At 39.4% G+C, this 25,376-nt stretch overlaps 1 protein-coding gene across 4 annotated transcripts in view; it reads right to left on the bottom strand.

Moving 5' to 3' along the window:
* Positions 1-24,554, bottom strand: part of LRP12 (LDL receptor related protein 12) — an 84,416-nt gene extending 59,862 nt beyond the window's left edge. For 2 of the 4 annotated variants that reach the window (XM_065902544.1, XM_065902542.1), the window contains exons 1-2: positions 24,109-24,553; positions 21,305-21,382 (exon numbers count right to left, since the gene is read on the bottom strand). In XM_065902544.1, the coding sequence (XP_065758616.1) occupies positions 21,305-21,323 (19 nt within the window). In that variant the 5' untranslated portion in view covers positions 21,324-21,382; positions 24,109-24,553. Of the gene's footprint in view, positions 1-21,304; positions 21,383-24,108 lie in introns of all 4 variants that reach the window. The other 2 variants (XM_065902541.1, XM_065902540.1) reach the window with 2 other exon arrangements.
* Positions 24,555-25,376: the final 822 nt, after the last annotated feature.

A 25,376-nucleotide genomic window follows, 5' to 3' on the forward strand; every position in this document is an offset into this window, starting at 1 on the left:
AGTCTGTCAGTGTTCCCATTGTTTCCCCATCTATTTGCCATGAAGTGATGCGACAAGATGCCATGATCTTTGTCTTTTGAATATTGAATCGGAAGCCAACTTTTTCACTCTCCTCTTTCACCATCATCAAGAGGCTTTTTAGTTCCTCTTTGCTTCTGCCATAAGGGTGGTGTCATCTGCATATCTGAGGTCCCAGTAATCTTGGTTCCAGTTTGTGCTTCATCCAGCCCAGCATTTCGCATGATGAACTCTGCAAATAAGTTAAATAAGCAGGGTGACAATATACAGCCTTGACGTACTGTTTTTCCCATTTTGAACTAGTCCTTTGTTCCATGTCCACTTCTAACTGTTGCTTCATGACCTGCATACAGATTTCTCAGGAGGCAGGTAAGGTGATGTGGTATTCCCATCTCGTTTAAGAATTTTCCAGTTTGCTGTGATGCACATAGTCAAAGGCTTTACCATAGTCAGTGAAGCACAAGTAGATGTTTTTCTGGAATTCTCTTGCTTTTTCTATGATCCAAAGGATGTTGGCAATTTGGTCTCTGGTTCCTCTGCCTTTTCTAAATCTAGCTTGAACATCTGGCTGTTCTTGGTTCATGTATACTGCTGAAGTCTAGCTTAGAGAATTTTGAGCATTACTTTGCTAGCATGTGAAATGAGTCCAATTATGCAGTAGTTTGACATTCTTTGGCATTCCCCTTCCTTGGGACTGGAATGAAAAGTGACCTTTTCCATTTACTAGATATTCTTTAATTTTCCCCACAATACTTGGTAGTTTCTGAGTATTAGTTTTGCATTTTGTTACATTTATTCTGAAGCATTTTATTCTTGTTCATGCTATTGCTAATCAAATTTTCTTACTTGATTTTCAGTTGTTCATTTCTAGTGTATAAGAATCATTTTTCTTATATTCTGCAATCTTGCTGAATTTATTAGCTCTCATGGGCATTTATGAACTCCTTAGGATTTTTACACACATGTATGTCATATCTATAAACAGAGATAGCTTTACTTCTTCCCTTCTAATTAAGATGCCTTTTTCCCTTGGCTATTTCTCCTGCCTAGAACCTCCAATACAATGAAGAATAGAAGTAGTGAGAGCAGATGGACATCCTCGTCTTGCTCCTAGTCTTAGAGAGAAAGCTTCCAGTCTTTTACTGTTAATTATGATGTTAGCTGTGGGTTTTTCATAAACGCTGTTTTTTCAGGCTGAGGAAATTCCTTTTCATTCCTAATTTTTAAAGTATCTTTATTATAAACTGGTATTGGTTACTGTCAATTGCTTGTGTCTACTGAGATGACTCTGTGATTTTCGTACTTTATTCTATCAACATGGTATATCACATGGATTGTCCTATGGTGAACCTCACATTTCTGAGAAGAATTCATTTGGTCACAGTTTACAATCCTATTTATATACTGCTGGATTTGGTTCACCAGCACTTTGTTAAGAGGATTTTTGCATCTACATAAGTAAGGAAAGTTGGTCTGTAGTTTCCTTTTTTCTGGTATCAGGGTAGTGCTGGTCTCAAAGAATGACTTGGGATGAGTTTTTAAAGGATATATATACATTCACATACACACTATGTGCTGCTACTTATGTATTTTACTCTCATTTAAGGAAACAACAAGTATATTGCTTTTGCTTCTAACTTTTCTTCTTGGTTTATTAAACTTCGTATTTTATTACTTCATATTATTTGATTACATTGTAATGCTTCTGCAAAGTGCCTAGGGGTTTGTTTTACTCAAATGATGTACCAGGCACAGTACCCATTCAGATAAATCCAGTACATGGTCACCTTAGTACAGGAGTAAAGTCCAACAAATAAAGGTGTTTTTTCTTTCTTTCTTCCTGATTTTCCAACAGGAAAAATCTTTGCAATGTGGGGATGGCCTATGACTGGGGTTGGGAAGGGACAGTAGGAGAAGCCAGGTGATAAAAATGTTGGATTTTTTATGTCAACTCTATTTTAATAGCTGATGAAGTTGAAGTATAGACAGAAGGGAAAGGCAGTTATATTTTTAAAAATCAACTTTGTTGAGCATAATTTACATGAAAAAGATTCACTAATTCCAAGTATACAGTTTGATGAGTTCTAACAAGCATATATGGTATTGCAATCACTATCACAATCAAGACACACATCTCCATTGCCCCAATAGGCTCTCTGGTGAATCCCTTTTCCACACTCTACACCCAATGTATGGTCACAGGCATTTATAAGGTCATCATTTGTATTAGGTATTGCGCTGAACCCAATACACTATTTAATCTTCCTCCTAAAATTTTAAGGATACTGTTATCCCCATATTACAGATGAGGAAACTGACTCAGATCAGGTAAACTGCAAGTTTCTTTAAGCTAGTAGGTGGTAGAGACAGACTCAAAGCCAGGACTACCTAATTCCAATGTTAAAAATAGAGTTTTAATTAAAAGATACTAAATTTCTTGACTTCCCTTGAAAAAAATTTTGTAACTGTCTACAAGTATTCATGCATACAAATCTACTGTGCTTGTTTCCTTCAGTAGAAGTATGCATTTTTTTTTTAAGATACCCAACAGGCCCATTACTTCTATTGTCATCTTGCACTGATCCTACGCCTTCTAAGTTAACTTGTGTTACTTTCCTGGTCTTTGTCAACACTTGAAATTGTGACCCCTGGTGCATTTTGTGAGTACAAGTTATATGCCTAGAAAAATATATGTTAAGATACAAAGAACACCAACTAACAATGATTACTCTACTCCCTTAACTGCAGCCTCAAAGTAGAAAGAAGGGGGGACAGAGATGATTGGCTTTCATTCTTGATACATTTCTATAATGTTGACTTATTAAAGCATATATTACTTTTGTATTTTAACTCATGTGTATTGATACTATGAACTAAAATGTTACCTTCTGAAAAAAATTAAGACAACATAATATTCTACAGCTATGGTTTCCAGTTTTTTTCTTCATAAAAATAATTAACAATTACAGATGATATCTTTTTTCTTAATATTATTGACAAAACAGTACAAGAACGACCACTTAATACACACACTGAAACATATTCACTATTCTCTTCCATAGCAACATGTCACTTTGAAAAAGGTTCAGTAATGAGAAGATGGCTATGTGGCTGCAACTTTCTTATTCCTGCTGATGTCACTGACGGCACCATGGCATTATGTGCAGACTAAAGCGCACAAGTAGAAACAGTGCTGCTCTGCAATAATAACAAGGATAAATGATTCTTAATGTACTTGTATTAGACTGCAGGAAAAGAGCCTTTTAAAGGAGAACTATACAGGAAGCAGAATTTTAAAACCAGTAACCATCTAAATTTTTAACATTTTGAACTTTTAACATTTGAAAGAAATCACTAAATTGTTAAAATCATTGGGGATACTATTTGTAGACTTAGGTTTTTCTTGACACCAGGTGATTTTTTTCCCCACATCAAATGACCACACTGTTCTTTTTCCTATCTTAATTATTTATGAGGGACCTCCCTGGTGGCTCAGTGGTAAAGAATCTGTCTGCCAATGCAGGAGACATGGGTTCAGTCCCTGGGTCAGGAAGATCCCCTGGAGAAGGAAATGGCAATGCACTCCAGTATTTCTGTCTGGGAAATCCCGTGGACACAGGAGCCTAGCAGGCTATAACCCATAGGGTCGCAAAGAGTCAAGTCAGACATAACTTGGCAACTAAAGAACAATTATCTATGAAGGATGAGATGGTAGGTGATTTGTTTCTCCTTCTAGTAATGTGTAAAGCCAGAGAACAAGATGTTGTGAATGGAAAGTATTTCACTGGGAGGGAAGGTTGTTCTCAAGTTTATCAGAGGCTCTATCATGGGACCCAAAGAACCAAACGAACAGTTAGCCTAAAAGCAGATAGTGGATCCTACAATCTCATTTGCCCCTTCTTTCCTTCCCCTTAAGATCCTGCTCTCTGGTTCATTTGTTTCCTCTTGATTTATTCAGGTCTTTCTCATGCATAAAGGAAAAACTTTTTTTGCCAGCACACCTTCTTGTTTCTTCTTTCCTATCCCGGTCTTACTTTCTCAGTCAAAAACTCTTTGAAACAATCTACACTCACTAATGGAGCTTCCGTACCCATCATTTGCTCCTGAACTTGCTAAGTTCTTACCCTCAGTGCATGTCTGAAACTCATGTGGCAAAGATTACCAAAGATCTACCTACCAAACACAATCCTCAAAAACATCAGCACTGAACCCAGGTTCCTGATATTGGAGAAAATCACATAATCACAAGGAATTATGTCACGATATAGTCATGGTTTCATCTCAACTGGATATTTATTACTGGAGTATAACTTTATAATAAAGCTTTATTCAGCTCTATCTCTAATTCGCTCAAAAACTACATTAGTCCTTTATGCTCCCCGAGCCTTCAAACAACTTCCTTGACTAATAATAAATACTCTTAGTAAATTATCTCCCTAATCCTTCAGAGATCTTTTGACATAGTATCCTCTTCTTTTCTAGAAACTCTTCAGCATATATGTTTAAAGGTTTGAGTCCTCCACATTGCTATCTCTCAAAATTTGACCCATAATAAGAATCATTTTCTTGAGGTGCAAATTCTTACTTGACACCAACCTCCCCAACATTCACTGGACACTTACTGCCAGTCACTGTGGTTGTTGCTTTTCATACACTATTACTGATCTTTACAGCATCAATGTAAAATAGATACTATGCCACTTTCCATGCAGAAAAATTTAGACTCAAAAGAAGTTAAAAGATTTGCTCAAAGCCACACAACTGGTTAGTGGTACTGCCAGGATTTAGGCAGACTTGTCTAGCTCAAAGCCCTTACTCTTAAAATAAAAACAGCAGCAACTAATGAGTTTGGAATATGTGCCAGATGATGGTCTAAGCAATTTCCACGCTTCAGCACATTTAATCTTCATAACCACCCTATAAAGGAGCTGCTATTATTATTTCCATCCTAAAACTTGTCTTTTAACTTCCCACTAAACAGGAATTCAGTACTACCTTAATATTACCTAGCTATCTTAAACTCACTATGTCTGAGATGGAACTCTTTTTTTATCTGCCTTCAATCTTCTTCTCCTCTGGTATTCCTTACCTGGGAGAATGACAACATCTTCCATTTGTCCACAGAGAAACCTGGAAGTCAGTCCAGATTTCTTTTTCACCAAATCCATCTTTCCCTTTGCACTATCTAGTCAGTTCTCATGATCCCTTCCTTTGTGTCACTGATATTTCTTTCTAGTTTCACTGCATTAAATCTAAGCTCCACAAGAACAGAAGTGCAGAATAATGCCTGGCTCACAGCAGACATTTGATAAATATTTGCTGAATGTATGAATAAATGAATTAGCTTGCAAGCTTTGTACTTCTGGTCTTGCAGCCTCTGATCCATTCTTCATAGTGCTACTAGAGATCTTTGGAAAAGGCGTATCTAACGTGAATCTTCAGCTTATAAATCTGTAACTGGTTCAGCTCCTTGTACGTATTAAGCAGCCTCTGAGGCCCACTATCATCTGGCTCTTCTGTGTCTCTTCACCCTTAACTTTTAATACTCTTGGTCTGCTTTTACTTCATACGTATAAATTTTGGTTTCGACACAGTTTAAATATATAGAGTTTCAGAAACTGATGTTTTTGAATATGATGCAGTCTCTGCCTGCAAGAGTCCAGCACACTGCCACCAGCACACATCAACAGTTTCACTGAAGATTCATATCAGATACGCCTTTTCCAAAGGCATTATGGACTCCTTCAACTCCATTCCGGAAACAGAATTCCATCCATCTCAGGGTGAGTTAGGAGTCCTTCTTGATGTTTTCACAGGACATCATCTTGATATTGAGCTATGTGCACATCTTTCACCCAAAATTTTGAGTGTCCTGAGGCAAAGAAAGTTTATCCCTCCTTTCTTTCTTCTTTTTCTTTCTTTTTCACTCTCTTTCTCCCTGCCTTCCTATTTCCCAAAACCTATCTCTTAGTTTCTGACAGAGTGAAATTTCAGTAGCTGTTCATTTAAAGAATCAAAATTTCAGATTTTGAAATTAAGCATGGAACACCCCTTATACAAATAGCCATTTGGTTTTCATGTTGTAGTTTGCTCAGAGAGTAAGAGGAAAGAAGGAAAAGGATGAAGAAATATAGCGGATGACAGGCATTTTTTTCGTTAGTGAATGAAGTTAGAAAGAGATGAAGGGAAAGAGAGATTTTGGATGTAATTGTCCACTTGGATGACAGGCTTTAGAAAGCTGTTTCTTACAACTGTACTTCAAAATGGAAAATATTAGCAAATGACTACTCAAAGCTCTTGAGCAGCGTCTGTTTTTAGATTGTAAGGGACTCAATTAGCATTAGCAACTTGCAGGTCGGCAAGAGAGGACATCAAGTCAAAAGCATGATGCTTTTACCATTTTTGATCTTCAATGACTCCTGAGTTCTTAACAGCTTAGAGACCATCAATCTAATAGATATACTTAAAGAATTCTCTTTTTTCCTCTGAGCAAGTGGCTAGCTTCTCACCCACATCTACCAGAGCTCGTCTCATAACTTACCTATTCTTTCATAGAATCTTAAAATAGTAACTTGCAGTTTATCCTGTCAACTAGGCATTTTCCCATAGAAGTATCATATATGAATTAGAAGATTATTCTTTTCACATATCTTTAAACAATTATGCAATGTAAATATATCTATTCTTGTTCCTCTGTTACCGATGTCTATAGATATAATGGAATAGGAAAAAATCAAGTTGCACTTATATTGACAAGGATTCCAAGAGATGAGGGAATTTAGAAAAAGATAGGTCAGTAGTTGTTAAAAGCAACCTAGAAGACCATATGGTAAAATCTATTATAGAAAGTATATTATGGCATGATGATATGGTAGGAAGTATATGAGTCTTGATATCAAAGAATCTTGAGTTTGAGTCTGCTTTTGGTACTTCCTTTCTTCTTCTTGGGAAGTATGTGAAAAAATATTCCATATATCATTTCACCTCTATATATGTCAATATGCATATCTAAAAATATAAACATTCTCTTACCAACTATCATGCTCTTATTCTAACAGAATTAATAATAATTCCTGGTATCACTGAACACAGCCAGGTCATAATCAGGTTTCCCTGTCTGTCTCATAAATGTCTTCTTACTCTTGGCTTATTTCAAGCAGTATCCAAACATCTCCACATTTCATTTGTTGAGTGTGTTTCAGTCTCTCAACCCACAGTGATACTCCCTTACTTTCCATGCCACTGACTTGTTACAGAAACTGGATCAGTTGTCCTGCTACAGGCTCATATTCTGTGGTGTCACTTCCTTTTGGTGTCACTTAACTTCGTTCATCTACCTCAAGGGCCAGAAAACTTTTTCTGTAAAAGGCAAGATGATAAATATTTTTAGGCTCTGTGGCCATAAGGTCTCTGTCACAACTACTCAACTCTGTCACTACAGCATGAAAGGAGCCAAAGACAAGACTTAAATGCATCAGAGGGGCTGTATTTCAATAAAACATTATGAAAAAAAAAAAAAAACAAACATGCAGTGGGATGGATTTGACTCAAAGGCCTTAATTTGCTAACCCCTGCTGCAGAAGCCTGATTTCATGCAGGTTCAACATTTTTGGCTGGAATTCTCCTTCAGAGAGAGTGCTGTTTGCTTTATACGTACCCCTGCAGCACACGCAGACTTCTCATCAGTCTGAGATTAATCAACAAGTCCAGGTAGGGCAGCCTGATGCTCCCACTGTAACATTCCCACATAACGTTTGTTTCATTTACTGATGATCACAGCCTGAATAAATTATTTCATTAAGGTGGAAAAATTATTTTCTAATCCTGCCATTCTTTATACCTTCATTAGCTAAATTTTTGTAAAGAACTTTTCCTCAACGAATGTTATTCGCTTACCCTGAAACACAGTTCATACAGAAAAAAAGAGAGAACAAATGCTTAATTCTTTCCTTATAAATTTTCAGAATATGGAGTTAATGCCCTATTTGTTACCACTGGTATCTGGTAACTTGTACTGGTGTGTGTCTTATTACGAATCTGTTGTTATGAATCAAGGAGTTTTCTATATTCAATCAGCTGTCTTTATTACTCCTTTTGATACTTAAGTTCTCTCATCTTTGGTCAATGGGAGTCTCTTTACATTGGTCTCTGTGTCCTTTTGGCATGAACCACTAACTAGTCTTTGGGAGTTTCCTTGCTTTTTTGATACACAGAATGTCCCAGGCTCATCTCTTGGCACTTTCTGCCCCAGAATGAAACCAGCCATTCTTCCATAATCCCCAGATCCTTTCAGTGAGGAATGGTATTTACCATGATAGAGTTCTAGTTGTGGTCAATGCTACTGTGCTGTTAATTACAACGTTTCACTGATAAAAAATATATATATATATAACCTTGAATTCATGGGCAGAAGATTAAAATAGTATACTTTTTCTGGGAAGCAAACCCTACCTCTATTTGTGTGACTTTAAGAAATTATTTAATTTCTCTATGGCTGAGTTTTCTATAAAATGGAGTTAAAACAGGGTCCATCTCATAGTATTAGTATAAAGATTAAATAATTTTACACCTTTGGCATTAAAAGCCATGGTTCAGTCAGCCAGTCAGTTCAGTCACTCAGTTGTGTTCAACTCTTGGCGACCCTATGGACTGCAGCACGCCAGGCCTCCCTGTCCATCACCAACTCCTGGAGTTTACTCAAACTCATGTCCATTGAGTTGGTGATGCCATCCAACCATCTCATCTTCTGTCATTCCCTTCTCCTCCTGCCTTCAATTTTCCCAGCATCAGGGTCTTTTCATAAGAGTCAGCTCTTCGCATCAGGTAGCCAAAGTACTGAAGTTTCAGCTTCAACATCAGTCCTTCCAATGAATATTCAGGACTGATTTCCTTTAGGATGGACTGGTTGGATCTCCTTGCAGTCCAAGGGACTCTCAAGAGTCTTCTCCAACACCACAGTTCAAAAGCATCAATTCTTCAGTGCTCAGCCATGGTTAGCATATGGTAGAAACTCAGTAACAATCAGGTACTATTTTTAGTGAAAACTTTGAAAATACTACAACCTTTGACCCAATAATTCTGCTTTTATGGCTTAACCATAAAGAAAATAATTTAAAAATTAAGATAAATTTAAAGCATGTCAATTACAGTATTTATAAATGTGAACAAAACTGTAAACAATCTAACATTCAACATTAGGGAAATAGTTTATGAAGAAAAAGTGATATGGAAAAGCCCATGATATATGTCAAGTAATACTAATAAACCTGTCAGCCAAAGATACCATTCTGCTAGTCAAGTATGAATGCTCATTTCCCTGCACCCTAACCACATTTTGATTTTTATGTCTTAAACATTTGAACACTCATGTACTGAACATTTTGAACACTCAACAGAACACTCTTTTACATATTTACTAAATTAGCATGTGGTATTTATTTGTACTTCTCTGTGAAGTTAATTTTTGTTTCTAATTTTAATAGCCATCCAATTACTATTTCTATAAATTATCTCTTGTCCATCTACTGAGGAAAAAATAAAATTAATATTGTATATAGAAATCATTTGCATAAGTTATTTAATATGCTCACAACAAACCTTGAGGGTATATGGCATAAAATCCAATAATCCAACATCTTGCCATTTAGAAACCTCAATTAATAGCAAACCTAAATTAATTCAGAAAACACTAATGATCTGGCATCTGTGGCTTATCTATAAACATCACAAACAGATGAGTTCTAGTAATAAATTTAAAAAAGCAAATATATTGGGAATTAATCAGTTTGTATATAAACTGCACTGAATTTAGGGAAGTCTCAGAGTAAAACTACAAAGCAGCAGCATGGTGTAAAGGTTAAGAGCACCAATTCTTGAGCCATACTACCTGGGTTCAGATCCAAGCTCTTCTACTTATTATGTGATCTTGCTGAAATACTTCTCTGTGTCTCTGGTTCCTTATATGTGAAATGCAAATAATAATAGTATCTAAGCTGACAGGGTTGTTATGAGAAGCGAGTGAGTGTATGTGCATACACTCACTTCTCGTAACAATACATGTATATGCACATACACTCACTCACTTCTCATAACATACATATATATATGTATGCACATACACAAAAACACAGTGATTTAAATATTGCCTGGTATGCAGTAAACTGTTATATGTTTGCTATTATTACAAACATATAGCAAGTTTAAAAATCTTTCCCTCCTTGTCTCCTACTAGTTCATAGAGCAGAGCTTGCTATTCAAATATTGTATTGTTTTGTGACTTTTTCAAAATACTCCTACTTTAATTAGCTATGTACAATTTAATCAAGGTACAATTCTTTTTAAAGTACTTCTGATGACATGCCAGACACAATATCTAAAAGAAAAAAGAAAAAGAAAACTCTACAGTAATCTTCAGAAAGAAGAACAAAGCTGGAGGCATCACATTCCCTGATTTCAAACTATATGACAAAGCTATAGTAATTAAAACAGACACATAGATCAATGGAATGAAATAGAGCCCAGAAATAAACCCACGCATGTACAATGAATTAATTTACAACAAAACAGCTAAGAATATACAATAGGAAAAGGACAGTCTCCTCAATAAAGGTATTGGGAAAACTGAGCAGCCACATGCAAAAAAATGAAAACTAACCTCTATCCTTACACTATATGCAAAAATTAATTCAAAATGAATTAAGGATTTGAACATAAGACCTGAAGCCATAAAACTCTTAGAAGAAAACATAGGCACTAAGCTCCTTGACATGTCTTGCTGACAATTATTTTAATCTGGCACCAAAAGGAAAAGTTACAAAAGCAAAAATAAAGAAGTAGGACTATATCAAATTAAAAGCTTCTGCACAGCAAAGGAAACCATCAATAAAATGAGAAAGGAGCCTACTGAATGGGAGAAAATATTTGCAAATCACATATTTGATAAGGGGCCAATATCCAAAATGTATAAAAAGCTCAAACAACTCAACAGCAATAACTCCAAACACTCAGATTACAAAATGGGCAGAGAATCTGAGTAGATATTTTATACAGATGGACAACAGGTACATGACAAAATACTTAGTTCATTAATCATCAAATAAAAAACCACACTGAGATATACCTCATACTCATCAGCATTATTATTATCAAAAAGATTAGAAATAACACATGTTGGTGAGAAAGTGGAGAAAGAAATCTCTAGTGTGCTGTTGGTAGAAATGTAATTTAGTGCAGCCACTATGGAAAACAGTGGAGGTTTTCAAAAGGAGGTTCCTCAGAAAGGTAAAATTAGAACTACCATATGATCTATTCAATTCCATTTCTGGGCATTTATCTGAAAAAAGTGAAAACACTAACTCTAAAATATATATGAACTACTATGTTCACTGCAGCATTTACAATATTCAAGTTATGGAAACATCTAAATATCTATCAATAAATAAATGGATAAAGAAATTGTGATATTTATGATAGAATATTATTCAGCAACAAAAAATGAAATTTTGCCTTTAATGAAACATGGGTGGCATTATGTTACGTGAAAGAGGTCAAAGACAAATACCATATGATATCTCTCATAAGTGGAATCTAGATACGTATGTGTGTGTGTGCATATGTGTATTTCCAAGCTCAAAGATATCAAGAATAAAACCATCAATATAGATCACATCACAACACTACAGAGGTCTCTAATCTCCTGCAACAGTGCTTCTCAAACTTGAATATGAAAGAAATCACTTGGGGCTCTTGTTAAAATGGAGAGTCTAATTCAGTATCTAGGGCAGGGCCTGAGATTCTGCATTTATAACAAGCTTGTCAGATGGTATCAATGCAGCTGGTTCAAGAACAATGCTATCGGGGGTCATGAACAAGCTTTAAGGAGTTCTGGAATCACATAATATCACATATGACATTTTCTATGAATGTGCATATGTGGATTAGTGTCTAAGCAAAGGACCTACGTACAGTTCTTACCATCTTATCAAGAGCAGGGGTGCTAGTAGGAGAAGGGGAAAGGTAGACAGTAAAAAGTCTCTACCTTTCGTGGGAGAGGTGAAAAGGCAAAAATCAGTCTCACAGCTAACTGAAAAAAAATTGTCATATTATAAACAGGAAAGATGATTCATAAAGGCAACTATTTTACATATGTATGACAACTATAACTTTTAAGACTAGGCTGAGGAATTAGACAATTCTATATTATAAACAACTATACTGTAGAAAGTTACAACTGAGAAGACTAAATTGAAGAATCTTTAAATTCTAGAATAGAAAGACAAAGATAAAAAACTAAGAGACAAAAAAGAAAGCCAGGACACATGTAGAAAATATTTTTGAGAGGACATTACTTATAATTTTAAAGCAAATATGGAAATAGAGCTGAAATTATAATATGCTAGGAAAATATGACCTAGTATTTTTAACAAAATTGACTCAAAGAGGTAAAAGTTGAAAAGATATATTCTCCAGAAGTACCATGCCCTTATAGTTGCAGAGTATAGTTCTAAAAAAACTTACTTAAAAAAAACATAACTTCTATTATTTTAAATTCTGTTGTAGCTACTAGCCCCCTACTTAGGTCAGGGAAACAAAAGAACTATTTTTTAAAAAATAAACAAAATAAATAAAAAGTGGGAATAAATTATGTATCTTAATTTGAATTCTCTGTAACACACCCACATACTTCAATCAAATCAAGCACTCAGTTCCTTGTTGTAATGCAGTGGGAAAAGTAATGTGGAGCTGAATCCTCTTCAGACTGAATTTATGCAATTTTACCTACACTCACTCACATTTTTCATATGGCCTCTAAATACAACCATTTCATCTGGTGCTCAAAAAACTTCTGTACCAGTGCCAGAGAGAAAACTGGATGTTTTGCACTTAAGGAAAGTATGCTATTCAGCACTAAATATTGTAAAACATGTATAATATACATGTAGTACTGGTGGGCTGCCGTCTATGGGGTCGCACAGAGTTGGACACGACTGAAGCAACTTAGCAACAGCATACATGTATACTATACATGAAGATGATTTCAGGGAGTTTTAAAAGACCTCCACTTTAGCCTTATTAACTGACATTAGAACCTAACGTCTGTGTAGTGATTCTATTAGAGCAGCACAAACAGTCGGTTCTCATTTCATTTTCCACCATCGGTACCAGCGTGGATACTCTTACGTACAAGTAATCATGTGAGGGACACCACAAGGTCACGGCTTACACAGTTCTGGGGCCACATTTTGGTTAATTCTATGGCTGTTACCTTTTGAGCAAGCAAGTCTGGTCTTAAAATATAATCATCCCCAACAGACTAGAAGTGCCCCTCTGACAGAACACAGTGGTCCTATCCCTGGATTTGAGCTCAGTCTTCATTCAGCGTCTCCATTTTACTCCACAGACCCCGCCTTCGGGTAGAATTCTTCTTCTTATGGAACCAGTCCACCTCCACCAAAGAATCTTACTTGCTTCTTTGGTCATAAGGCTCATTCATAAGAAGAGGCTGATCTCTCACAGGTTCATCTCTATTACCTTGCTTAGTGAAACAAAAGTCTATCTGCACGAGGAATGAAAACATTTCTCCTGTCAGCAGAACACAGTTGTTCATTTTTGCTTTCTTATTATAACTGTAGCTATACAGGTCCTAAACTCTTACTCTTCCTCCCTAATAGAAACTGAAACACTGCACTGTTCCTGACAGCTGAAATCAATTCTAAAAGGTGTAATCTGTTATAAGTGGATCTAAAAGAATAGATTAACAGATGCGAAAAAATGAAAAAATGGCTAGAGGAGAGAGAAAGTCAGCTTACAGGAGAAAGAAAACGGGTGGAACGAGTTAGAAAGTTGGCAGTAACTATAAACTGACTTCATAGATACAAACACAAAGCCTTAAAAAATTATTAAATGTATTCCAGCAGATTAAAAGATAATATATCATCACCAACTTGTCCTGGTCTATCTCATAAATGCAAAAGGAGTTCAACACTGAACTACTTGAACCTCAGTAGTTCACATGAATGTAATTTACTCCATTAAACAAATTCATTTATTCAACAAGTACTGTCCTGTATTATGTTAGGTATAACTTCTGGCCCTCATAAATAACTTATGATCATTTCAGAAGTAACAACTCTTAAGTGTCAAAATTAAATGTCTATTTCCAGAAACTTATTTTATATAGGAACTCATGTAGTAGCTTCAATTTGATTAAGAGTTTATCAGAAACCTATAGCAAACATCACACTTAACATTTTGGGGAAAAAAAAGGTGGGAGATGGGAACCATTAACACTAAAGACTGAACAGATCTCAACCACAGAGTAAGGACCTTATTTGGATCCTGATTCAAATGGTTTCTGAAACTTCATGTTTACATGACAACTAGAGTGATATATCGGAGAAGGCAATGGCACCCCACTCCAGTACTCTTGCCTGGAAAATCCCATGGATGGAGGCGCCTGGTAGGCTGCAGTCCATGGGGTCGCTAAGAGTCGGACACGACTGAGCAACTTCACTTTCACTTTTCACTTTCATGCATTGGAGAAGGAAATGGCAACCCACTCCAGTGTTCTTGCCTGGAGAATCCCAGGGACGGGGGAGCCTGGTGGGCTGCCGTCTATGGGGTCGCACAGAGTCGGACACAACAGAAGTGACTTAGCAGCAGCAGAGCGATATATACACATGGCTAGATTTGTGTGTGCATGCTCAGCTGCTTCAGTCATGTCTGACTCTTTGTGACGCTATGGACTATATCCTGCCAGGCTCCTCTGTCCATGAGGATTCTCCAAGCAAGAATACTGGAGTGGGTTGCTATCACCTCCTCCAGGGGATCTACCCAACCCAGGGATCGAACCAAGTCTCTTACGTCTCCTGAACCGGCAGGCGGGTTTTTTACCACTAGCGCCACCTGGGAAGCCGACGTGGCTAGATATGCACTGACAGGAATTGTCAACTTTTTAGTTAGTGGTATTGGGCTTAAGGTTTTCCCTGTTTTTTGTTTGTGGAACCCTCCACATCTTAGAGATACATACTGAAATATTATTAAGACTAGATATTTGGGATCTGCTTCAAAATCATTTGGGTTTAGGGAGCAGGTAGAGGAGGGCATAAAACAAGACTGGCCATATAATGATTATTTGTTGAAGCTGGATGTTGGGTATATCAGGTTAATTATACTAGTGCTCTACTTTTGAATACATAAGAAATTTTTCAGAGTTTCAAAATTGTTTTTAGTTATCAAACACAATGGGGGGGAAATAAAACAAAAAAGAACAAGAACTAAATGTAAACACTAAAGAAAATCTACCTTACCAGAAAATCTTCTATGGATATTATTATATAGCATTACTCTATTTTTTAAAATATTACTTAATAACTTTTATTTGAAATATACATACAAAAATGTACTAATTGCAAGTTTATAACTCCATGAGTTATGACCTAAAAAAACCTGCATCTGTGTAAACCACCACTTAGGTCAAGAAATAAACTTAGGCAGCACCCCAGAAGCTTCCTTGGTACCCATCTCAATCACTACCCACCTCTGCCCCACTCTAAGAGGCAACTACTCTCCTACATTAGTCTAACTTCTAACACTGCAATCATACAGGAGCCATAATCGTGTGTTTAACTTCTTCTAATCAACATGTGAAATTAACCCACCCTACCCGCAGCAGTGGTTTGGTTCTTTTCCTTCTTTTTAAAACTTTGTTCTTTTCTATTTGTTCTTGTAATGAGAGCAAGCTGTTCTCAAAGTGCGGTCAGTGGACTCTTGGAAATTTTCAAGACCCTTTCAGAGTTTAGCAGCATACAGAGAGTTCACTAATTTGATTTCAGATTCCACATTGCAACTAAACTTTAAAAAGCTACCACTTCTCAAGTCTTGGTGCAGCATCAAAGAATATTCACGTTTATCTGAAAAAGCCACTAAAATTTTTCTCACAGTTATCTATGTGAAGCCAGCTATTCTTCCTATACCTCAAGCAAAACATGTCACAACAGACCGACTGCAGAGGCAGACATGAGAAATCAGCTGTCTTCTATTAAGCCAGACATTACAGCGATTTGCAAAAATGTATAGCAATGCCATTCTTCTCATTTAACTTTTTTGAGGGAAATTTTAGTTGTCATTTTACGTATTTTTAAATCGTATGCCACTGAAGGTCACACGTACTGGAGTTTCTTTTTCAATTTTATCATATTACTTAAAAACATCTATTTCTGTCATATAAAAAACATTCTTTGAGTCCCTCAGTAATTGCAGAGCCCTCACGTGGGAGTGGGAGCCAAGAGCAGCAGCAGCAGGGACATCACCCCTGCCCACCCCATGTAAAAAAAATAATTCTGGAGCCCCAAGTCCAAAAAGTCTAAACTGCTGGTGTACAGTTTTCCCTTATGTGAAAATACTGCATACCATAATCCATTCTATTGCTGATGGACATATGGGCTGTTTCTAGTCTGGAATTAAAACAAGTAAGGATGCTATGAATATCCTCGTACATGTCTTCTGATGCACGTGATATCCTTGAATCTACTGAGTTTATATCAGGAGCAGAACTGCTGGATCACAGGGCTTGTTTATAACAGATAACTGTTTTCAAAGTAGCTATTAAGCATTTGAATGTGGTTAATCTAATTGAGATAAACTATAAGAATAAAATTTACACTAGACTGTAAAGGACTTAGTATGAAAAACATAACACAGAATATATCTCATTAATAATTTGGTATTGATTACACATCAAAATATTTTAGATCTATTAAATACATTATTAACATTAATCTCACTTTTTTTAAAAATGTTGATACTAGAAAGTTTAAAACCATGTATATGACTTACACTTGAAGCTCACATGATACATCTGGTATGCAGCGCTGCTCCAGGGAGAAATATAGAGAAGTAAAACAGGAAAATACCAAATTTGCATATATTAAGAACAATCTGAGGAGCTTAGGTAACGTGTACCTACTTTGGAGCAACCAGGAGAGACCTCCCAAAGGAGATAACACCAAAAAGCAAGCCGAAGGATAGCAGTAGTCCGCATGGAAAAGAAAGTGGTGGAGGAAGGTGGATAAAACCAGGCAAAGAGCAGTGTGTGCAAAGGCCAGGAGACAGAGAACCATGTTCAGTGTGCGCTCAGTATAAACAGCAGGAACACGGTGGTGGGGAGGGGCATGGTGGAGGGAGTGACAGGAGACAAGAAAGGGAGAACCTACTAGCTCCTGAAGGGCCTAGTGATGCTTCTATTTTAAGAAAAGGGAACCACTAGTAGGTTTTAAGCAAGAAAGTTACGTAATCATATCCTCACTTTAGAAGAGTCCCTCTGTGGCTGCTCTGTGTGATATGAGTGAATCAGGATAAGACTCAAGACTACTAGCTGGGACTGTTACAACAATGGAGATTAAATGATAATAGGCCTCTATGTGAAGAGAACAGCAGAAAAGAGATGTGAACCTTAGGCAAAATCACTGTTCTCAAAGCTTCAGTTTCTTCTTATAATACCCACCTCAGAGTTATTTTGAGGATTTAAACGAGGCATCATTTTGCAAAGGACTTCTGTATTCTAACTCTCTGTAAAAGGTTTTAGTGTCATTGGAACAGACAATAATAAACCCAAGAATCTGAATTCTATTTCAGAATATGCCAGACAAAAAGATTCATGTCTTCTCCAACTTACTAAAACCTAAAAGATAGCTTAACAATCAATGAAATTAAGTCAGATAATTACATTTGAACAGTACATTCTAACTATGACATATCCTACTGTGCTCCATTTAACATGAAAAGATTAGCACCACATCCCAGCTCTAAAACCTGAAATGGAGGTGTACTCAAGGTGAGCATCAAGTCACTTTCACGCAGTGGTGAAAACATGAATGCAAAACAATTTCATGTCTTCATCAAACTAATACTAGCAGGGAAATGAGCTATCAAATATTCAAGAAGAAGAAAACTATTCGGTCTCAATTATCAAATATTCAAGAACTAAAAAACTATTCATTAGGTTTCATTTATTTTGAAGTTGTGGGACCTTCTAAAGTTATATCTTTTGTAAATAAACTATTCAGTCTGGGCAGGAAAGGTAAAAGGTAATTTTATTTTTCTGAAACTCTGAAGTTATGTGATCTACCAATGTATTCTTGACTCTCCTAAGATAAACAACAGTCTTTAATAGATCACTTAGTAGAAAGTGTTTAACTTGGGCAAAAGACCTTGAAATCTAACATTTGTTCTACCCTTTATTTTCTGCCTGAAACACTTATAAAACAGTGTTGGAAGTTTTGTTCTGTACTTACTTCATCAACAAAAATGACACTTCTTAGAACTGAGTTCTCCACAGAAAACTTAAGCCTCTCCCCTTTTAACTTTAATCTAAGCCCACTCCCAGGGTCTGTGTTGTATAACTATTCACCACAATATACCTTCCTGCACTGGATGTTTTTAGCCTTCTCTTTTCTGTATTAAAAAACAGAAACTTAAACTTCCTAGGGTCTACACTGATTTACCGAATTATGGAAACAGAAATGACCCTCAACCTCTCAGCCCTTTTCTTCACTCTCACTGGATGATCTCATGTTCTGTTAATTCTCCATCATCCTACCTCCAAACCTATGGACCCCTTCCCTCTTTCAGCAATAGAGGAAGTACCCCTTTCTTCCCTATCAAAAGGGAATCTGTACTCTTCCTTCTATTCACCACTACCACCTCACTCCAAGCTCCTGTGTCTCTCAGCCAAAACCTATCATCCCACCTCTGCCCTTGCCTACTTCGCAACAATTCACACAGTGGCAAAAGCGACTGTTTCAAAACATAAATCACATTATGTCATTTAAACTGTGTCAATAAGTTACACTTAAAATAAGCCCAAACTCTCTAGGTTGGTTTCCAACACCCTGAGCTCCTGCCTGAGAGTCTAGACTCACCTCATCACGCTTATGACCATTGTGTTCTAGCTACTGATTTTATTTCTTTACCTGCAACACACCAGCTCTTCCACATCAACTCTTTTCCAGGTCTGGATCTTTCATGGGTTGTTTTCACGTGCAAAGCTCTCCTATCCCAATCATAACATGGTTAGCTTCAGGTCTCCTATTCTCCTCTACAATGAAGCCTTCCTCTAACTACTCTGTGTCTATTATTCGCTGTCTCTGACCCTTGTTTGTTTTTGTTAGAGCACACAAGTTATTCACTAGACTATAAGCTCCACGAGGGCAGAAACCATGTTCACCAGGTTGTTGTATCTTACTGCAAGTAAGTCCTCCACGAATATTTGCTAAATGAATGAATGAGTGAAGAGAGAGACAGGATTAAGCTTCAGTCTTGGTTCTATTGTTTCCTAGTGGTATGAGCTTAGACAAGGCACAACTTCTCTGAGATTCTATTAAAAAAAAAAAAAAAGAAAGAAAGAATACCTTGTAGGATTACTAAATGAGACCTAATGAAGATTAACGGGCATTGAATGAAGATCAAGCACAGTATCTGAACTTAATTTAATAAATGTTAGTTTCCTTCCCTTCCTCCTATAGTTTAGAGAATAAGAATTCCCTAAGCTAATTCTGTATTGAAACTAAAGAGACAGACAGACAAACCTATCTATCTACATATACATCTGCTGTTGCACCTACTTAAAAAGACTAATGACATGCATTTGAACAGACAGACTGGTAACTCGTATTTGTAGGATCTAGTCTTGCACCTTAGAAAATGAGGAATAAGTAGGATACATCTTACTCAGCCCTCTCACAAAGGACGAGGTGGGGTGAGGAGAAAATGAAGAGAAATTAAGAAACTGGAAGGAAAGGTAATCTGAGAAATTAGAAATCATTAATTCAACCTCAACTCCTAAGTTTAGAACAACCTTCAGTTACCTATAAAGACTTGCAGTTGGAACAAGATTAGAACTCATTCTAAAATAAAACATTTTCTATTTAAACCTACATAAATCTCATCTATATTAAATGTATCTTTAACTTTCATTTCCTTTTCACCTTTCATTTCTTTTAACTGTAATTTCATTGATATGACAAAAGAAAAAACAACAAAGAAACCCCAAATACAAAAACGCCTCAGCTCAGAGAAAGAAAAACAGTATTAAGCAATTAATTTAGTTTTCTTCAACATTTTATGTAATCGAGCTTGACTTTCTTAGAAGTAACTGGAATCCAGTTTAGATTTTTTCTTATGTTCTAGTTATTTCTACAATCTTTCTAAAATTGGAACTTCTGTTCTATACTTAAACTGGAAATTTATAAAATGCAGCACAAAGTTTCATAAAATTCACCCATTAGATATAAACTGCAAGATATATTATGTTCCCACAACATCTAGAACAGCAGCGCGTACAGAAAGAACTTTTGACTATAATGAGCTGAAAACCATTTTAAAGGTAACATTTTGTCACAAGTCAGTCAGTGTACCTCAGGCAGAGTTCTCAATGCTCTCAAATGTTCTAGGAGGAAGTAACTGAAGACTTAACCACCTACAACTCTTCAAGGCTACTGTAAAATGATATACAAATACAACAAACACTTTAAGTGACATTTTAAGGCTTCACCTAGGGCAGAATTTTACAAACAAAGAATTGTATTCTGTAAGTGGGTCCAAGCCAGTAAATGAAGAAAGGAAGCAGGACAGAAGGGAGGTGGAATAGACTAGAAAACATCAGAGAGAATCTCAGGTGGTACCAACAAGTATTATTTCATGAACTTTGTTTTGTTCTGGGAGTAGTAAAAAAAAAAATGCAACATTTTAGGTATTTTATGACTTTATTTTTATTTTAGGTTTGAGTGGGGGAAAGAAAGATTAGAAAACATTGATCTGAGAGACAAACAGAAGTGGAAAAGGAAAAGCAATGGAACTGCCACAGTTACCAAATTATGGTTAGCTTGTATTGACTAGGAGACAGTCAGGGAGACCTCCATACATTCTAACAGTCAGATGTCCCCACGTGAGATATGGAAAAAACACCTTCTCCGCTTACAGCCAGCCTAACACAGTAAAAAGCCGACTCACTGGAAAAGACCCTGAAGCTGGGAAAGATAGAAAGCAGAAGAGGGCGACAAAGGATGAGACAGTTGGATGGCATCACCAATTCAATGCACATGAGTTTGAGCAAATCTGGGGGACAGTAAAGGACAGGGAAGGCTGGCATGCTGCAGTCCATGGGGTTGCAAAGAGTCAGACACGACTGAGCAACTGAACAACAACGCAGTGCCCCGCAAAGCTCACAGCTGCCCTCACTAACTGTTCTTATTCCTACAAACTTCCAACGGCAGAGATCAACCTTTACCTTCTCCTGCCAGGAACATTCAGTGCAGTTAAGATACAGCAGCTCCTGAAGATAATTATGGTCTTTGAACAGCTACTCCTATAAAACATTAATTGTATTCCATATCATAATCAAGAGTTTCAAATGAGGCATGGGCATTCAGAAAAGTAACTTGGAAGGAACAGTCACACTATTCCACTAAAACAGTCACATTTTAATAGTCACAGGGTTCATGAAATTGGTCATGTGAAGAGATTAAACACCAAATACAGATTATTTTTTAAGGCATTTGAAATGTTTCAAAGATTCATGACACAACCTGGAGCCATTTATGACTACATTTTAATAGACAAGAAAGAGTCACTCTGTGAAGAGTTAGTATTGGAACTGACCCAATAGCCAATCCACCTGTATTTACTTTTTACTAGGTCTAAGTTAAGCATTACTCCAAATATTCAGTTGCATTAACAGAGGTTTCTCATTATTTTTGAAGCCACTTTTTGGAAAAAACATGTTTTGATGTATAAGGGACAGCTCCATAAACTACAGGGTGTATTTGTTCCATAGGCTCAGAACAGGTACTTCTCAGGATGCATCCACTACTCATCACAACTATTGCACACACAAGTAAAACCTCAGTACTATTACGAATGCACACCCCCTCCCACGCTACTGTTCCAGCCTTTTTCCTCTAATACAAATCCACAGAGGACTGAAGAGACAGAAGAGGACAAAAAGTGCAGCAATAAAGAGATTTTCCCCAACTGCAATGAAGGAGTGAAGGGCTCCTTTAATCTCTGCTCACAGTTTAATGTTCCGCCTGGCTCACTACCTCCTTTTTCTTTATACTTTGAAACTTGCTGTGAAGCTTGAGATATCAACCCTTCGCATAATCACTCTCTAGTTTTATAATCTGACACCACATTGTTGGAAAAAGGAGCTTCAGTCTCTGCCTACTAACAATTTCTCACTACACACAAATTCCCCAAACATAAATATCTGATAAGCACCTACCAGAAAGTCATTCTTGTGCACCGAGACAAAATTATGGGGTTCACAGCCTCTTATCCCTAGGGGCCAAAAGACTTTTAGTTCAAACACTAATGGCACAGCTTTTAACGAAAGCAGAGCTAAAAGAACTTGTTTGTTTATCCATTCTGATCAGACAACACTGACTCAATTCTGATTACAGGAGAGGGCAAAGCTGGACACTCCTAACCACACTAAAGATGCCTCTCTCTTTCTTCTCTCTCCTGGACCATTACACCAAACCTAGTGCAGAACTACACCCAACGTCAGGCTAGAAGAAACACATAACAACTTACTGATCTCTGGTGTAGACCCAAACCCACAAGTCACCAGGCGAGTAGGGATCACAGCCACTTGATGCAACTAACAATCAAAAGTCTTGCACTGGGTTTTCTGGTCACAAATAAGCACACCGTTGGCAATGACCACATCAAATGTGGACCAACTCCCCCCAGACAAAAAAAAATAATATATTAATCAACTCAGGGAGCAGCGATGCATTGTGAACCATACAGAAAAACTACAATTTCTTGGTTGTCAGTAAAGGTCCATTTCAGTTCACTAAATTCTTCATTTCCTGTAATTTCTCAGGTTTTTAAAAGTTACGGTCACATTTAACCCTATAGATAAGTGCTTTCAAAAGAGATAACGCTCCCTTGTAAACCACGTGTTTGTGACAATTTTTAGAAGTAAAACTGACTTAAGAATGGCAACTTCCAATTATTTCCCTCTGAAGAAATCAAACCACAACTCCCAAAAGTAAAGGTTAACGGTGTTCTCTGAAACAACGATTCAGTGTTTTTTAACTGAAGGAACTAAGAACATTCAAGTCAGAAGTGGAACTCAAAGTCTCTCAAGCAATGAATGTTCTTTCCAGTGAATTCCATGTAGCTCTTGTTCTGACCCCTGTGTGATACATAAAGCTTGGTCCTCGCTCATAGCCTCAGCCTTCTCTTAACCTCAAAGATATATATATATATATATATATATACGTAATAACAACCTACCACTGGAATAAAGCAAGAGTGACAACATTAGCGGACAATGATGGATGAGATGACAAACGAACCGCGAGTCAGCGCAGACATGTACGCCCCAAGAGGGAGGGCTGAGGTAGGGCTGGAAACTATTTTCTGGCCTTCTCCCGCGCGTTGCTTCAGAGTAAGGCGCAGGATCTTGCATGCCCGGGGATCAGCAGAGCCTCGGCCCCCGAGGTGCAGGGATGGGAAGAAAATAGCGGGCAGCTTTACCAGCGAGTTGGGAAGGCGAGGAGTCGGTGCGGTGGGAAATCCACTGCGGACAGAACTTCCTGGCCCCGGGAGGGTCGAGGGGGGCTGGACCGTCCCGGCCGGCGGCTGGGGGCGACCTCCCATTCTCTCTCCCCCACACCGTACATCTTTGTCATGTGTGGAGTGTGCAAGGGGCTACGAGTTCCACAGGAGCCGGCCGCCGGGGCCCTCCAGCCCGGATCGGGAAGTCCGCCCGCCACCCTCGAGCTTCTCGGGGGTTTGGGGAGGCTTCCCCCCGGGGCCGGGGACGCCCAAGCCGCTCTCCAACACCCCCGAGGGTCTGGAGGCGGACGAGCGGACTCACGGCATCTCCGTGTGGGGGGAACACCTCTCGCGCTGCATCCAACCCTCGCCGGATCTTTTGTCCCGCCGGCAGTCGGGGTCTCTAGCCGGTTCCTCGGGGAGCCCCTGTCCAGGAGGCCTCGGGGCTCCGGGTCGCCCCAGCTTTTTTTTCTGTCAGCGGCGGGGCCGGGGGTGGGGGGTAGGTGCGGAAACGCGGAGACTTACCGTACACCCCGGCGAGGAAAAGCAAGACCAGCGCAGACCTCCACCGCGGAGACTCTTTTGTGCTCCAGCGACGGGCCATAACCACGGCAGATGGAGGGAGCGAGGAGAAGAAGGAGGAGGAGGAGGAGGAGCCGGGGCCAGACGCCACCGCCGCCGCCGAGCCCCCGGCGGCTCCCTGCGCTCTCCGCGGCGGCGGGAGGGGGAGGGGCCGGGCCGCCGCCGCCGCCGCCGCCCGCGCGCGCTCCCTCTCGCTACCTCCCTCCGGCCCCCTCCTCAGCAGCTCGCCGGCTCCCCCCGCCCCACCCTCCCGCGGTCGGCGCGAGAGCCCTCCGCCTCCGCGGGACGGCCCTCCCGGGGGCAGGGGTAGCCGGCGCCGGGGCGAAGCGAGGCGAGGCGAGGCGAGGCGAGCGGGCGGCAGACGCGCGACTCCGGCCTCGCCTCACGCCGCACAGGCTGGCCCGCGCCCGCCGCCACCCGCCAGACAGCGCGAGCCGGCACCCGCGCCCATCCGTGCGATCGGCAATCCCCTGGACCGCCTGCCTTGGTCCCCGCCCCCTCTCCCCCCGCCGGACTTTCTCCGTCCCCGGGGCCGCGTTCCCCGCGACGGGAGCCGGAGGAGCAAGGCAGCGCCAATCGATGAGCGAGCGCGAGAACGCCAGCCGCCGAGTTCCCCCGGCTGGAGTGGGAGGAGTGGGGGGCCCGGCTACGGAGCTCCGCCGCCGCCTGAGGCCTCGGGGCAACTTCCCGCGGGGTGCTGTGAGGGCGAGCTGGGAGGCGGAGGGTGGCCGTCTGAGCGAGGAGAGTGGGTGTCCCAGAAGCTGGGAACTTGCGAGTTGCTCTTCCCTACCCCTCCCTACCTCCACTTAATACCGGCGCGGAGCTCGGAGTGGGTGGGTGCAGGTTCTGCCGGGACCCAGGCCGCCGGGTCGCTGTAGATGCCGCCGGGGACCTGGGGCCGGACGCCCACGCTCGAGGTGCCCGGGAGTGAGCTGGGCAAGGCTGGCGTGGAAGCGGTGTGACCATCCCGCGGGGGAGTTGGAGCTGGGCCGGGGATGCTCAGCCTGAGCCGACCTTGGGGGCCGGGAAGTGGGAGAGGGATTCACTGGGCAATCCGTTATTTCCCTGAGCATCTTCCCCCATCCCCACAAGTGTGACTGCATCACCGTAGCACTTTCCAAATACTTTTGTTGTGACTCTGGCACGTCAGACCTTCCGCCTTGTATTTTTCAAATGTTTGTCTACACGTCTTATCTCCCTTAGTAGATTAT

Source organism: Muntiacus reevesi, chromosome 12 (assembly GCF_963930625.1).
Source record: "Muntiacus reevesi chromosome 12, mMunRee1.1, whole genome shotgun sequence".
In the NCBI taxonomy this organism is placed as follows: Eukaryota; Metazoa; Chordata; class Mammalia; order Artiodactyla; family Cervidae; genus Muntiacus; species Muntiacus reevesi.